Source organism: Sorex araneus, chromosome 5, assembly GCF_027595985.1.
Source record: "Sorex araneus isolate mSorAra2 chromosome 5, mSorAra2.pri, whole genome shotgun sequence".
Lineage (NCBI taxonomy): Eukaryota > Metazoa > Chordata > Mammalia > Eulipotyphla > Soricidae > Sorex > Sorex araneus.
This window is the reverse complement of record NC_073306.1, coordinates 106,502,084-106,518,326: the sequence shown is the minus strand read 5'-3', so window position 1 is coordinate 106,518,326 and position 16,243 is coordinate 106,502,084. Positions and strand designations below refer to the sequence as shown.

General features: G+C 36.0%; 1 protein-coding gene across 1 annotated transcript in view; it reads left to right on the top strand.

Moving 5' to 3' along the window:
• Positions 1-16,243, top strand: part of CTNNA3 (catenin alpha 3) — a 1,605,010-nt gene that overhangs the window by 1,536,691 nt on the left and 52,076 nt on the right. The window contains exon 15 of the mRNA XM_004617094.3: positions 14,261-14,366. Within this exon, the coding sequence (XP_004617151.1) occupies positions 14,261-14,366 (106 nt within the window). The remainder of the gene's footprint in view (positions 1-14,260; positions 14,367-16,243) is intronic.

Below are 16,243 nucleotides of genomic sequence, written 5' to 3'. Positions count from 1 at the left end.
GTCATACAGATGACCATGGGCCAGATAACTTCTGTTCTACATTAATGCTTCACAATATGTTGAGTCTCTTGCTCTTGCACCTATCTGTCTTCACTGGGACCCTCGGAGAGGGGCAGGTTGAGTTTCCCTCCCCGCCCTGAGCAGAGCCCCGGCATCCTAAGACCTCTGGAACCCAGCTACAGCCATGCTCAAGGCCCCTCTCCACATGTTTGAAGGAGCCTCATGCATGAAGGAAATGGCAGAGGAACCCAGGTGTGTGGGACCCGGGGCTGAGATCTCCAAGCCTGCTAGGGTCAGGACTGGGCCTCTTCCACCCAGACACCCCATTAGTAGCTTGGCAGCCTCACCCACAAACTGCCCCTTGCACCATGTAATCCCATTAACCAAGATCCAAAGACTAAAACAATGCTCCTGGAAATGAGAGGTCAAGAACTCTTATAGCCTAGTTCTCCCTCTCAGAGAACCTGGCAAGGTACTGAGAGCATCCTGCCTGCACGGCAGTGCCTGCCAAGCTCCCCGTGGCATATTCGATATACCAAATACAGTAACAGTGATGGGTCTCATTCCCCTGACCCTGAAAGAGCCTCCAATGCGGCACCGCTAGGAAGAACGAGTAAAGAGAGGCTGCTAAAATCTCAAGGCTAGGACAAATGGAGATGTTACTGGCAACCGCTTGAGCAATCAAAGATCAACAGGATGACAGTGATACAGTGATATAGTGATGTTGAAATATTTTTTAAATTTTTTGAAATTTTTATTTTTAATTTTAATCTTTATTTTGTAGTATGCAATTTTTTTCAGAAGTTTACTTCTAAATGTGTGTAATTTTCACCAGTTTTATCACCAAAGTTCCTGTGCTATTCCACTTCCAAAATTACTTCTCTGCTCTTTCTTTCATATTACATAGCTTCCTCTTTCTCTCTGGTAACCCCCAATTATTTTTCTTTACAGAGTTTGAAAGTAAGTTTTCTGAATTTGTCCTATTTCACTTGTTTTAGCAGTTAACATTCCACATATGTGTGAACATGTGATAATTGTCTTTCATGTCCCTACATAATTAATTTGGTATTATCGCTTCTTAATCTTCCATTTTATTGCAAAAGACACAATTTAATTTTTTTATTGTTAGAGTGGCAATTCTTTGTATATATCAAGCTTTTTAATCTAATTATCTTAATTAAATAACTCAGTTAATATTTAACTGAATTATGTTGTCACATGGCATTACATAAATAACAGTATTCAACCTGATAAAATAAACCATTTGATGAGTCTAAAATAAAACTTACTTAAATTTTCACAATTATAGCCCTTAAAGGTATCTTTAACTTTCAATTCTACCACAAAATCTTATAATAATTCAATAAAGCTCATGGAATAATGGAGATCAGTGATGATGATTTATTCTTATGAATTTTAGCTACATAAAACACTATGTCTTAAGACACACTAAAGCTGGATCAGTCCGTTGAAAATGGTAGGCTTTACAGTATTCTAAAATTTAATAAACTATAGTAAACTTAACTAGAGAGGAGAGAAGAGAGGACATGCCATAGATCAACTGGCAATATGTAATCATCTCAAAAACAATAATAAGGCCAGCTACTAGAGGTAAGTCACATCCTTGATCCATCTCTGTATCCGCTCTATTAATGTATAGTCTTGACTAAGTGATCTTCCCCTGTCATGTATTTCTTAATTTCTACCTTAAAATAATATTATTCTATGACTAGAATAAGAAGTGATTTGCTGTGTAGGCTTTAAGAAGGACAATTGTTAAACAATAACAGGCTAAATTATATTATTTTTATAAATTCAAAATACTTTTTTTTTCAACTCATAAAGTTCAGCCTGATTTCAAAGGAGCAGGGGAAGCCTGTATATCAAAATGTTTTAAGGGGATGCTGGCAGAAAAGCCCAGAATCAGTAAGAGATCATGTACATGATTAATGCTGAGGCCACTGCCAACAGGAAAAAGAGGGACTCGCACAGTCAAAGGGTCTGATTGTATTTACAGTACATTGGCTTTGATTAATGTGTATACTCTGAGAGGTAATATGTAGAGGGCAAGAATGGACCTGTTTTCAAATGTTGGTGCTGAGTACAGATTTTCCATTAAGACTTGAGAAGGTATAAGTGAATAATGACTTAGTTTTTTGGAAGAAGAAGGGTGAGATGTGGGGTTTGGTGGTGCTGGAGGAGTTACTTAATCATACAGAAAGATAAAAATGGATTCTGTTGTTAACTCTCACCACCGATAGTCACCACTGTGGAGTTTATCTCTTACTTCACGGTTTCAGTAACCTATTACAGGAGGTCCTTAAAGCATTTCTACCCACATTATTGTTTTAAATTTCCACATTTAGTGTGTAGAAAATATATATTCTGAAAATTAGGAAAGTTTCAAGATTTTCTTCAATTATTATTCTCAAAGAAGAGGCATAAGTAATCATTTTTTTTGTATCTCCCACAAAATTAACCCCCTTCTCTCACCATGGACCAGGCTAGAGAACAGTGTACCTTCAGTAGTTATGGTTGTTTCCTGGCAGTTAAATAGCAAGTTGGTAAATCAGCTCCCAGAGCTCTGTCAATTTGTGCAAGAATATCTGATCTATCTTCGCAATTCAGCATCTCCTTCATAGGAGTCAATTCTGATTAATTGATCATAGCTCTCTAGGTTTTGTAAAAGACTGAATCCGAATAATTCCTCTTCAAAATGTCCACTCTCTAATCCTCAGAATCTGTAAATGTAGCCTTCTATGGATAAAAAGAACGTTATGAGTATGAATACATTACTAATACTGACTTGCAATTTTTTTTCTGAGTTATCTGGATGGGACTGATGTAATCACAGAAGTCTTGAGAGAGAGTAACTGAAATGTATATGAAACTAGACCATATCTTGTTGCATGAAGCTAGAGGAGGAGGGACAAAATGCAGAATTATTTTATCATCTGTGACATAAAAAGAAACAGGGAAATTAAAAATGGTCAATGGTAACATACCTGACTGTTAACTCACAGTACTAAGTTTGTCAGTGGTATGAACTGGAATAATGGTAGAGAATCTGGGGACATTAGTATAGGGACACTGGTACTCTTCTGATGAGTATGCATTGAAATATTGTATACCTAAATTACTATTATTAATAGTATTGAAAAATCACATATCATCTTCAGCCTAGTGAAACTTATTTTGGACTCCTGACTTCTAGAGCTATATTTAGGTCTTCAATCACTGAGTTTGTGATTACCCACTATAGCACTTAACTCTCTGTAAAGGATTAGGAGAACCATTGCTATAATAGTGATGCTAATTAGATGCTAATTAGCAGAGTGGGCAAAGAGAATTTGCATCATTGAGACATCCCTTTTGGTCAATGTGAAGTTTTATTGGTACTGAAAGAACTGATGAAAGTAGCAATGTATCATAATTATCTAGTGATTTTTAAATGTCATATTAAAAATACTTATGTAAATAACCTGAAATTAGACTGATAATATTGAGAGCAAACAGTACACTGAAGCTTCCCCCAATTCTAGGGTTCGCAAATGATTGCAAACCTCTGTCACTAGAAATATGTGTTGGTCAATCTTGGACTGTAACCACTAGAGAAACCACCTAGTTTCTTCTTTCATTAGAACCTAAAGTGAAAAATCTAGATGGAAGAAGGAAAATGTGACTCTTTTTCTTTACATGCATCTGCATTCAGCCCTAGGTAGGATGAAGTTAAAAAAAAAATTGGAAAAGAATAAACATGATTTGTTGACAAAATAAATTTTAAAAGATTACTTATTTCATGTTTCTTAGTCAGATAGATCCTTTAGATCAGATATATCTACACTCAAAATGATGATTACCGTTTTGGGGCATTCGGGTTTTTTCCAGATTCTGGCTATTGTAAACAGTGCTGCGATGAACATACATGTGCAGATGTTGTTTCGATTGTACTTTTTTGCCTCTCTGGGATATATTCCCAGCAGTGGTATTGCTGGGTCAAATGGGATTTCAATATCTAATTTTTTGAGAGTCGTCCAAATTGTTTTCCAGAAGGGCTGAACCAGTCGGCATTCCCACCAGCAGTGAAGAAGGGTCCCTTTCTCCCCACATCCTCTCCAACAGCGGTTGCTTTTGTTCTTTTGGATGTGTGCTAGTCTCTGTGGTGTGAGGTGGTATCTCATGGTTGTTTTGATCTGCATCTCTCTGATGATTAGTGATGCAGAGCACTTTTTCATGTGCCTTTTGGCCATTCGTATTTCTTCCTTGGTAAAGTTTCTGTTCATTTCTTCGCCCCATTTTTTGATGGGATTGGATGTTTTCTTCTTGTAGAGTTCAACCAGTGCTTTATATACCATTGATATCAACCCCTTATCTGATGGGTATTGTGTAAATATCCTTTCCCATTCTGTGGATAGTCTTTGGATTCTGGTCAATGTATCTCTTGCGGTGCAGAAGCTTTTTAGTTTAATGTAGTCCCATTTGTTGATCTCTGTTTTTACTAGATTGCTTAGTTCCGTGCCACCTTTGAAGATACCTTTATCTTCAATATTGTGGAGGGTTTCGCCGACATTGTCTTCAATGTACCTTATGGTTTGTGGTCTAATGTTGAGGTCTTTAATCCATTTTGATCTGACTTTTGTGCATGGTGTCAGGTCAAGGTCTAAACCCATTTTTTTGCATGTGGTTGTCCAGTTGTGCCAGCACCATTTGTTAAAGAGGCTTTCCTTGCTCCACTTCACATCTCTTGCTCCCTTATCAAAGATTAGATGGTCATACATTTGGGGTTGTGTGTAGGATATTCCACCCTGTTCCATTGGTCTACGGCTCTGCCTTTGTTCCAGTACCATGCTGTTTTAATTGTTACTGCTTTGTAGTAAAGTTTGAGGTTGGGGATGGTGATGCCTCCCATCATCTTTTTCCCAAGAAATGTTTTAGCTATCCTTGGACGTTTGTTATTCCATATGAATTTTAGGATTGCTTGATCCATTTCTTTGAAGAGTGTCATGGGTATATTTATAGGGATCACATTGAATCTGTATAATGCTTTAGGGAGTATTGCCATTTTGACAACATTGATTCTCCCTATCCACGAGCAGGGTATATGTTTCCATTTCCTCATGTCCTCTTTGATTTCATGCCCCAGAACGGATGACTGGTTGAGGAAACTTTGGTACATCTATACAATGGAATACTAAGCAGCTGTTAGGAAAAAGGAGGTCAAGAATTTTGTAGTTAAGTGGATGGGCATGAAAAGTTTCATGCTGAGTGAAATGAGTCAGAAAGAGAGAGACAGACATAGAAAGATTGCACTCATCTATGGTATATAGAATAACAGAGGGGGAAACTAACACCCAAGAACTGTAGAAATAAGTACCAGGAGGTTGACTCCATGGCTTCGAGGCTGGCCTCACGTTCCGGGGAAAGGTCAACTCAGAGAAGCTATCACCAACTACATTGTAGTCGAAGGCCATGTCGGGGAAGGGAGTTGCGGGCTGAATGAGGGCTAGAGACTGAGCACAGAGGCCACTCAACACCTTTATTGCAAACCACAACAGCTAATTAGAGAGAGAGAACAGAAGGGAATGCCTTGCCACAGTGGCAGGGTGGGGTGGGGGGGAGATGGGATTGGGGAGGGTGGGAGGGACGCTGGGTTTACGGGTGGTGGAGAATGGGCACTGGTGAAGGGATGGGTTCCCGAACTTTGTATGAGGGAAGTATAAGCACAAAAGTGTATAAATCTGTAACTGTACCCTCACGGTGATTCTCTAATTAAAAATAAATAAAATTAAAAAAAAAACTTTGCAAAAAAAAAATGATGATTACCACTCTCTTTCTCTATAATTCTTAGCCACATGTGAAAAATTCCATAAAAGCTTTGCATAGTTTTCAGTACTTCAAGATGAACATTGACAGAAAATGTATGATGACAATTTCACTTATATTATTTTTTAATTGAAAGGTCTAGTAACTGATACATCTTGTTTTTTAGTTTAGCAACAAAATTTTGGAGATGCATACAATACGAGCAGTAACTCTTAAATTTACACAGTTAACAACCTTCACAACACTCTGAAATAATGCCATGTATGATAATTGAGTTATAAAATTGGGCACTTTAGCAGTGCCTAATATAGGAAGCACACTATATAATAGTGTGCTATATAATAGCACACTATACGTGCTATTAGTAAAATTATATAAGATATGATAAAATGTTCATATGTAGGAAGGACTAGAGAAGACTGTCTGCTTTATTAAAGACAAAACTATCTTTCTAGCTAACCTCTGCTTATGAGTTTAAAACAAACAATATTGGTTTAAAATGCTGAGAAATTTTCTAATGCTATGCTTCTTTTTACCTATGTATATACTATTTGGGATTCTTAAGGGAACTCCATGCAATTCTTCTCTAAATTTTGAGGTTTTTCTAGAATTTGTTGCACCACTGGCAATTTAAGTAAATTAGAAAATTTGACAGCGGGTAGGGCATTTGCCTTGCATGCGGCCCACCTGGGTTCGATCCCCGGCATCCCATATGGTCCACCAAGCACCGCCAGGAGTAATTCCTGAGTGCAAAGCCAGGAATAACCCCTGAGCATCCTGGGTGTGACCCAAAAAGCAAAAAAAATAAAATAAATAAAAAAAGAAAATTTGAAGGCTAAAGATGAAAGGAAAAATATTATATCTTAGATTGTTTTTTAAAAATTACTTTTAGTATTTGAAAGTGGGAATCCCCGTTTCTTACTCAATGCCCCACCCCCCAAACATGAGCAACAATAGCAGTAATAATAGTTGTATATCCTCAGACTGGAATTTTTGAAAAAAATCTCTAAAATAAGTCCTATCCTTGTTTCAAAAACAAATGAAACATTGAGCATGAAAGATTGTCTTCATGCACAAAACAAAACTTATGTAATTTTCATTTTTAATAATAGACAATTTACATGGTGACAATTTTCAAACAAAAAATAGAATTGGTTTTCTGCCCAGGCAGAGTATATGTCTTATAATTTCAGCTGTGTTGATGAAGAGCCTTGGGACTTTCCCAATTTTTCCCACCTACTTGGTGACATCTAAACTTTTCTGTACTGGGAACACAGACTTTTGTTGCTAAAGTGGAATAAAAGCAAAAGAAGGAACATGAAAAATGGGATTGATCCCCCTTAGTAGTACATGCAAAGAAAATTCCTTAAGTTCATAAAACCTTATTTTTCATCTTTCTATGTCCAAATAGAATATAATTTCTAGTTTTCTTTGCATTAACATGAGCATGCAATGCTAGAATTTGGAATTGGTGGGAGTGATATGTTCTAGTCTTACCCTGATTTCTAAAAGTTCTGTGAGATCTCAGTTCTCTTTCTATGTCTAGATGCCATAGATCAAGCAAATGTTTCTAAGATATTTCAATACTGTTGTTAAAATCTATGACACTTTAATGATGTTGAACAAGAGAAACATAAGTGAAATGCCACACATCTATAATATTTACAAGTTTTCATTTTTCATGAAAAATACCTTTTTAAAATTTCAAGGGTTTCTTTGGATATTAATTACTGAGAATTATTGTTACCTAATATTTACTAACTGATTTTTCAAAGACATTTATAGTATACTCAAAGCTGGAGGATAAAACTTTATGAAAATAACACCCATAGGGAAAGTTGACTAATTAAAATTTTATGTTTGAATAGTACAACAGTGTGTCCTTCCTTGAGTCTTGTACTTCTCTTTATCTCTTTTCCAGTTGTTTCTGTGGTAATTAATTTGCTTTTCTATTTTGTATCTAATGTCAGAATTACAAGAGAATTCTGATTTTGCCCTGGTAAAGCTAAATCATTAATCTTAAAACACTTATACAACTAAAAAGATTTGTCACTAAATATAAATCAACTCTCTAGGAGCTGTAAAAGAACAACCTTGAACAACAATAAAGACTGCACATGAGATTGTTTCAGCAAAAATTGGAACAATACAGAGAATATTTGAATGGTCCCTGAACAAGCATTGTACCAAAATTCACTTGAAGCTTTAAAAAAAAGTACAAAAAGTAACAACTACAAACAGAGATTATGGTCATGTATATTATTTGTTGCTTTGTCAAAAAATATTAAAGATTAGCTACACAGTGTTATATCATTAATAGGTATAAGAGGAAACTCAGTTTAACCAAAGGTAAGTATGTATTATCTGACAAGACCTACAATTTAAAAATTAAAAGTCAAAAAGTAAATATTCACAAAATCCTATTATTTTTAAAGAGATAAGGAGAAGATACCATTTAGCACTTAATATGTGCTAAATTTTGCCAGATATATTATTGTGCCTGTTCTTACCTTGTCATTAGATGATCATTATTTGCAGAAGAAAAAGTAAGCTTTGAACATGACTTTAATAATATTAGTTCAGGAATGAACACAAAATGTTTTTCCCAAGTTCACAACTACTTCTACGGACTCCATTAGAACACTATATTTTATTATTTAAAATAAGTATGGTAATTATATCTATAGCTAAGAGTCTCAGCTAAAAGCTATGTTATAAATAAATATTAAAATGCAGTCTCATAGTCTCATACACGATGGAGAGTTTAATGTATGGGTTTGAATTTAGTGAATAAAATTCAGAGAGGTGGAGAGGGAGGAAGGGTACATATATATAATAACCAACAAAAATAATAATGCATCAAGAACGAAATCCCAGGGTAATAGGTTACTACTCCCATTTGCCGTGACTCTAAAATTATATATAATATAGAACATTTTCATTGTGCTAACACTAAACACCAATTTCATTTTTCCCTTGTGACAGTTGTTGTGTGAGCAAGTTGATGATTGCTTATTCATTCAATAACCAAATATAACCTTTTTAATGTTATAATTTTATCTCATGATTTCTTCTAAATAATATATAATAGTTCTTTTTTTTTTTGCTTTTTGGGTCACACCTGGTGATGCACAGGGGTTATTCCTGGCTGTGAACTCAGGAATTACTCCTGGTGGTGCTCAGGGGACCATATGGGATGCTGGGACTCGAACCCATGTCATCCGCATGCAAGGCATATGCCCTACCCGCTGTGCTATCACTCCAGCCCTGATAATGTATAATAGTTCTTAAAAGTGTAAATAACTTAGTAGCAAGACTACCTGAGTTCAGATTCCGTGTTTATACTTAAGTGTGTAATTTTGACAAGATACATATAACTTAAGCAAGATGTATTTACCTCTTGCCCATTCTTCTTCTCTGTGAGAAATGGATAATTATGGATTCATAGAATTATTATAGTATCAAACTTGTTTGTATATGTAAAAGTGCCCAGTTTGTATAAAATTCTGAATATTTTAACTGCTACCATAGGACAAAGTCTATACTATTAGTACTTTATCTTTTAAGTGAATCACAATGTCATGGGATTTACTCTATATAAATATCAAGGAAAACAGGGTTAGAGAAAAATAATATTGGTCTTGTGAAAGATTTTATAAGAGGTCATATACAATACTGGGGTTATGATGTTTTTGCCTTGCATGCTGCCGAACCTGGTTCAATCCTTGGTACCATCTGTCATCTCCCTGAGCACCACCAGATGTTATAGATGAGATAGGTAAGTTCTAAATAGTTCAGGGGGTTGCACAAACTCTGAAAAGAATAAACTAATAAAAGAAGGGAAACAATTTTATACATCTAGAGTCCTACAAAAATCAAAAACATAATAAGAGGCCAAATATTTAGAGCAGAGTCTAAGGTGCATTCTTTGTATGTGACTAACAACAGATCAATCCCTGGTACCACATGCTTTCATGAGTGTCAGTGAGTACAGTCATAGAGGCTGGGCTGGAAGACATTTTCTGACTCCACATGGCCCAAACAGTACCATATCTTCAAGACCTTCCACTGCACTACTGACCCAGCTGGCTATGAATCAGTGGGAAGACTCTCCAGAGCACCACTTGGGGGCCTTCCCCCCAAGCAAATAAGTAAATAAATAAATAAGTAAAATTAAAATAACAGCAGAACATATTATGTTAATAATAAAAAATCAAAACAAAAACAGGAAAAGAGAGGCAGAGACCACAAATGAGATGACAACAGGGACAATATATGAATCAAGATTGGGTAACTGTCAAAAATGTTTAGGTTCAGTTTCCACACAAAAATGCATTTTATAGGTACCTTTTACATATTTGTTTTCTCGTTTTTGATAATACCTGGTGGTGCTCAGGGGCCATTCTTGATTCTGTGTTTGGGGATCAATTTTATTGTTCCAGAGATCATGTGATATCAGCAATTTAAGCAAGCTTTTGCATGTGAAACATATACTCTAGCCATTGGACTAGCTCCCCAACTATCCCCTTCACTTACTTTAATAAAATTTTCTGTGGCAACAACATCATTCGGTTATTCCAGCCTTTCCTGTTACACTTTTAACAGATACTGTGAAGTGGCAAACACCCAACTCCAGAATATGATCTACCTTCCTTTGGGGGGGATAGATTATTAATATAACTGATGTTCATTGAAGTATTCTGGCTTTCAGTTTTGTTTTTTTTTAAAGTTCAATATATGACCCTTTCCTTCTGAATATCTTTATATATGAAATACAACTTCAGTGATTTAAGACAAGACTTGCTGACAGAAGATCCTGAGAACCCATTACAAAAATGAAGGTAGCAAACAACCATTGAAGGCATTTTTCAATTTTAAATACTTTCATTACATAGAACATTTTGGGCTAAGAATGTTAAAATTTATCATAGTATTGGTCATTGTGTCTTCCTTTGGAAACTTGGCATGATATGGAATCATTTTCAAAATGTGTTTCTTGTTTGGCACTCAGTAGAAAGCTTGGCAGACAGGCAATACATTTAATTAAGAATGTGAGAAAGAGAATAGTTATGGTATATCATAATGTGTTAGCATTGCTTTTAAGTTTTAAATGTTTTTAGGCTAGTAGTTTCATAGCGATGTAGGTATTTAAGACTAGAGGTAGTTTCCCTTTCATCAGTCCAGGATTTTTTTTTTTTTGGGAGGGATAGCAGTGTGGGGCCACAGAGGGCTGTGCCTAGGTCTTACTCCTGCCTCTGCACTCAGGGGTCACTCTTGGTGGTGCTTAGGGGTCTATATGCGGTCACTGAGATGGGACCCAGGTTAGCTGTATGCAAATCAAGCGCTTTACCCACTCCACTATCTCTCCGGACTTAGCCCAGGATTTTTTATGGAGAAATAATTTTTTGAGGGCTAGGTATCTTAGCTGCATTCCTTAGGACATATCTTATTATTTAAGCTAAGAACATGTTAACTGTTCTCCTTAGAAATAAACTTTGTCCATTGTTTAGACCTTGCAAATTGATGCATTGCCTTTCAGTAGCATAGACAGCTTTATTTAAGTTTAACTTTCTCTTAAAGTTAATGCACAGAAGTAATGAAATGCAATGCCTTTCTTGAGGAGAAATATGTACATTACATCTAGGCCTGCTTGATGCATAAAGTAAATTTGATAAGAGTAACTCAAATGTAATTATTAATGTTGATTCTTTTTAATGCAAAGCAATCTGTGTCAGCAGATGCACAAAGAAGTATGATGACAATCTTCTGAACCAGGTTTTCATTGTTAAACATGCTATTCACTTTATACAGAAAACTTTGCATATAATTTGGGAAGCACGATGGGAAAGTGCAATGAAAGCCTTCTTGGCACGCAGCCATATGCATGAGGATATTTAGTTTTATATATTTAAAGTCATCTGATCATTTAATTTTGCATGGACCTATGCTTTTCATTACTACATAGTAATGTCTCCTTAGTACATTACTATATAGCAAAGATTTTCCTCCAATAACAAATCTTACCACATTGGTGTGTTACCCTTAAGATCAATCAAAAGTGTACATAAATCATAGACAGGGATGGTCTTCATTTCTTTTCTCACTTAACTCTAGTATTGGTCTCTCAGGATCCCTTTAATTCTCTCCTACCCTGATCTCTTCCTTCACTGGAAGCATCAGAAGCTTAGTGACAAGTATTTTTCTCAAAGTTTCCTTGCTCCTAAGAACAAGGAACTAGATAATTTGAAGTCACTGTGTTGAAATTCAATAGATACTGAGGGAATAAGCATAGGAAGACAAGCAGTTTTGGTGGATGGAGCAGTTACACTTCAGATATTGATTTTTAAGAAAATAGAAAAAAAATCTCCTTTATCCTACTAAAGAGTAACATATGTGTTCTTATTTGTGCCATTCTTTTGTACATTACAAAGTCACTCAACTAAATATAATGTTAATTGTATAACAATTCATAAAGAACAAAAATTTGTATTGGAGGGGACCAAACCCAGGTCCTCTGCAGCTACTCTCCACCTGCAGTGGTGTTCAGAGTATCATGGTAGCAGGTCAGCCATGCCCAAGGCAAGTGTGCCTGTAGCCCTACAATCTCATTTACACAAGAACTATCACTTGTATCACTTATCATCCTGTTGCTTATCAATTACTCAAGCGGACGCCAGTAATGTCTCCACTCGTCCCTGTTGTGTGCTATTATAGACAATGGCATCTGCTAGCTCCAGGAACATGAAGAGACTCCATTTTTTTTGTTCAGAGTCTTGACAAAGAAGTCTGGCTATCTCGTGGATGGGCAACCAGGAGTTCTTTTGATGTCCTGTGGAATTCAGTCAGTAACAGCTCTAGTCCAGCAGTCATCTCCAAATCACACTACGTGTCTGGCCCATCTGATATTCGACACCTTGGCAAATGAGACACTGTCCCCGATTCTCGATCTTAGACGGAACTCCAGATTCCTTCTCTCACTTGAGTAAAGTGTGCTATTCCAAGCATGATTCTTTCGATTCCTCTTTGGGGGACCTGAATAGCGTTCTTACCCTGTTTTTGTAGGATCCAAGTCTCTGAGGTGTATGTAAGTGCAAGAAGAATGGCGGATTTGAAAAGATGTGCCTGGAACAACTGGAACAACTTCTATGACACTCTTGAAGGTGTTCCTTCACTAGCGTCTTCACAAAAAATTATAGCTTACAAAAATTTTTGTCACTCGCCACAATAAGAATTGATATTATTGAATATTCACTTTATTTAAAGGAGTGTTCTGACTATTTCATTTAAATCAACCCATTTATCCTCTAGATACTCAGGGTGAGGAGTACTGTTATCACTGGTCAAACCTTACCAAAGTGTAGGTATTTTTGTTGCTTTGCTTATGTGAATAGCAAACATATGATATGAATTTTGGAAATAGTTCAGGATAACATGACTCCAGATTTGTGCTCAACAACTATGATATCACTGTGAGTTAATTGTGGAGTAGAGATAACATAATTTTAATAAATGGAATTGTCCAAAAGCTATGAAGATGTTTAATGAGAACAACTAAAAGTGAACTTTTGTGGGGGAGGGCGCAGCAATAGTTGGCAGCTAGGGGTTTGCCTTGCATGCGGCCCACCTGCGTTCAATTCTCGGCATCCCATATGGTCCTCAAGCACTGTCAGGAGTAATTACTGAGTTTAGAGCCAGGAGTAACCCATGAGCATCACCGGGTATGACCCCCCCCAAAAATAAATAAAACACAAGTGACCTTTCTGATTAAAATGCAATGTTGATAATACATGATGGCCACTTTTCATGTTTCCTTCTAGAATAAATGCCTCTGATTTGAGGTTTCTACATCTACCAAAAGAGTATCTCTTAGTTAAACTCTGCTATAAAAGTTTTAGGAATGGTCAGGGAGTTAGTGAAAAGAGTAGAGTATATGTCTTCTTTTTGCAAACCCTAAATCAATTTGCTGTTTCTGGCACCATATGGACCCCAAACACCACGAGGTATATCCTCAATAGCCCCTGAGCACCATAGAATGGGTGGCATCACACTGCCAGGCTTAAACACTGAACAGTTGGGACTATGCTGGCAGCCAGATTGCCTGGATTAGGCGCAACCATTTAAGAATCACTGTTAGGGAGGAAGACCCCAAATCCACATCTCACACACACACACACACACACACACACTGACAATTCCCTTGGAATTAAGGTCAAATGGAATTTACCTCTTGACAGAACTTTCTGTGTATTCCTCTCTCCCCTCACTCCCACACCATATTTCATTCACTACTGAAACTTGATCGATGCCAATCAAAAAATAAAATATGTAAAGCCTACAACCAGGACTTTGAGATAAAAATCTATGAGTGTGTGTACATATGTGCATATATATTTATTTCACCACTGAAACTAATACATGGTTTGTGTTTTATTTTAAGGGGCAAAGGTCCACTAAAGCACACAACCGATGTCATTTATGCAGCTAAAATGATATCAGAATCAGGATCAAGGATGGATATCCTTGCTCGGCAGATTGCCAACCAGGTGAGTTCCCTATAAAGGGATGTGGTGAAAATTCATGCTAATATCTCTCTGACATTAGACACTGATTAGATAAAAATTTAATTGTGCCATGTTGGATGAGTGTACCCTAATGATTATTGCATCCTTTAACTTATTTGCTTATTTATTTACTTATTTGGTTTTGCTCAGTCCTTATTCATGGACTTTGCTCAGGAATTATTCTTGACAATGTTCAGAGAAACTATGTGGTAATAGGAATGGAGACAGGGTTAGCTGCATGCAAAACAAGGCAGTATCTCTTGTACTATCTTCACAGCTGTTGCATCATTTTTAAATGTTATTGTATAATTCTGGTACAGGTAGTAGATAATTTATTCCAAGGGAGCTTAATTTCTACTAAGACACCTATTCATCTCATAATTTCTTTTTTTTTTTCGTTTTTTGGGTCATATCTGACAATTCACAGGAGTTACTCCTGGCTCTGCACTCAGGAATTACCCCTGGCAGTGCTCAGGGGACCATATCGGATGCTGAGAATTGAACCCGGGTCAGCTGCGTGCAAGGCAAACGCCCTACCCGCTGTGCTATCGCTCCAGCCCCTCATCTCATAATTTTATATAGAAATTCAGAATGCATTTGTGACTAGAATGCGTTAGGTATAATTTTAAAAGTATTGCTATTAATGAAACAAAAAGAAACTTAATATACCATTACCATCATCATTGGTAATTACTATTAGTAAGTAAAAGTGTGATTATTGGATGGATGGGGGTTCAAAGTATTATAAACATCAAATCTTTGAGTCAAGTATATTTAAATTATTTATTGTAATAAGCAATTAATGTATTTTTAATACATTAAGCCTCTTGTTTTTTCCACGAAAGTAGTATTTTTCAAAATTGTATTTTATGTTTTTAGGTCAATAATTTATTTCATATTTATATATAAAATAGTGAAACAAATAACTAGAAGAATGTTAAATCATAGCACTGTAGCACTGTCATCCCGTTGTTCTTTGATTTGCTCGAACAGGCACCAGTAACGTCTCCATTGTGATGCTTGTTACTGGTTTTGGCATATTGAATATGCCATGGGTAGCTTGCCAGGTTCTGCTGTGCGAGTGGGATACTCTTGGTAACTTGCTGGGCTCTCCAAGAGGGATGGAGGAATGGAAACTGGGTTGGCTGCATGCAAGGCAAACACACTACCTGCTGTGCTATCACTCAGTTAAATCATAAAATATGGTAAATACAGATTTCTTATAAGGACTGATAATAAAACATTTAGACAATTTTTCTTTAGATTTTACTTCCTTTGGGGGAAAAAGCACTTATTTTTAATTTTGTGACTAATCCATTACATAGTAATTTTTTAAATGCATTTTGAGTAAACTTTATGGGACTGCTTCTTAGTATTTATACTTTAATGCTGTTGTATACTGAAGAACTTTCATGTACTGGATATTATGTATATGGAAATACCAATCCACAAAGAAGTAGAAACCAGGAATTTTAATAAGATAAAAATTTAATATTCCTTGAATGTACCTATATTTTCAGTATCCTTATATTTTAATCATGTTAAACATTTTTATGATCTATTTAGTATTCAGCAGCTACAATTGAAAATGAACTCTGTGATAATATGATTCCAACTTTGCTCTAAATAAATGACTGAAGTTCATATTTATCTATGGTTTTCCATATTTTATACTTTATTTGAACTCTCATCTATTAGAAACTAAACAGATAGAATAATTTAAATTATAATGAATTTGATAGGCTTACATGTAAGAAATACTTAATGCCTTGTATGGATGTGCTTTTGTTTATTTGGAACACACAATTTTCAAAGAGTTCAGATAATTGTTTCACTCTTAAGTATTTTTTATGCTCTTA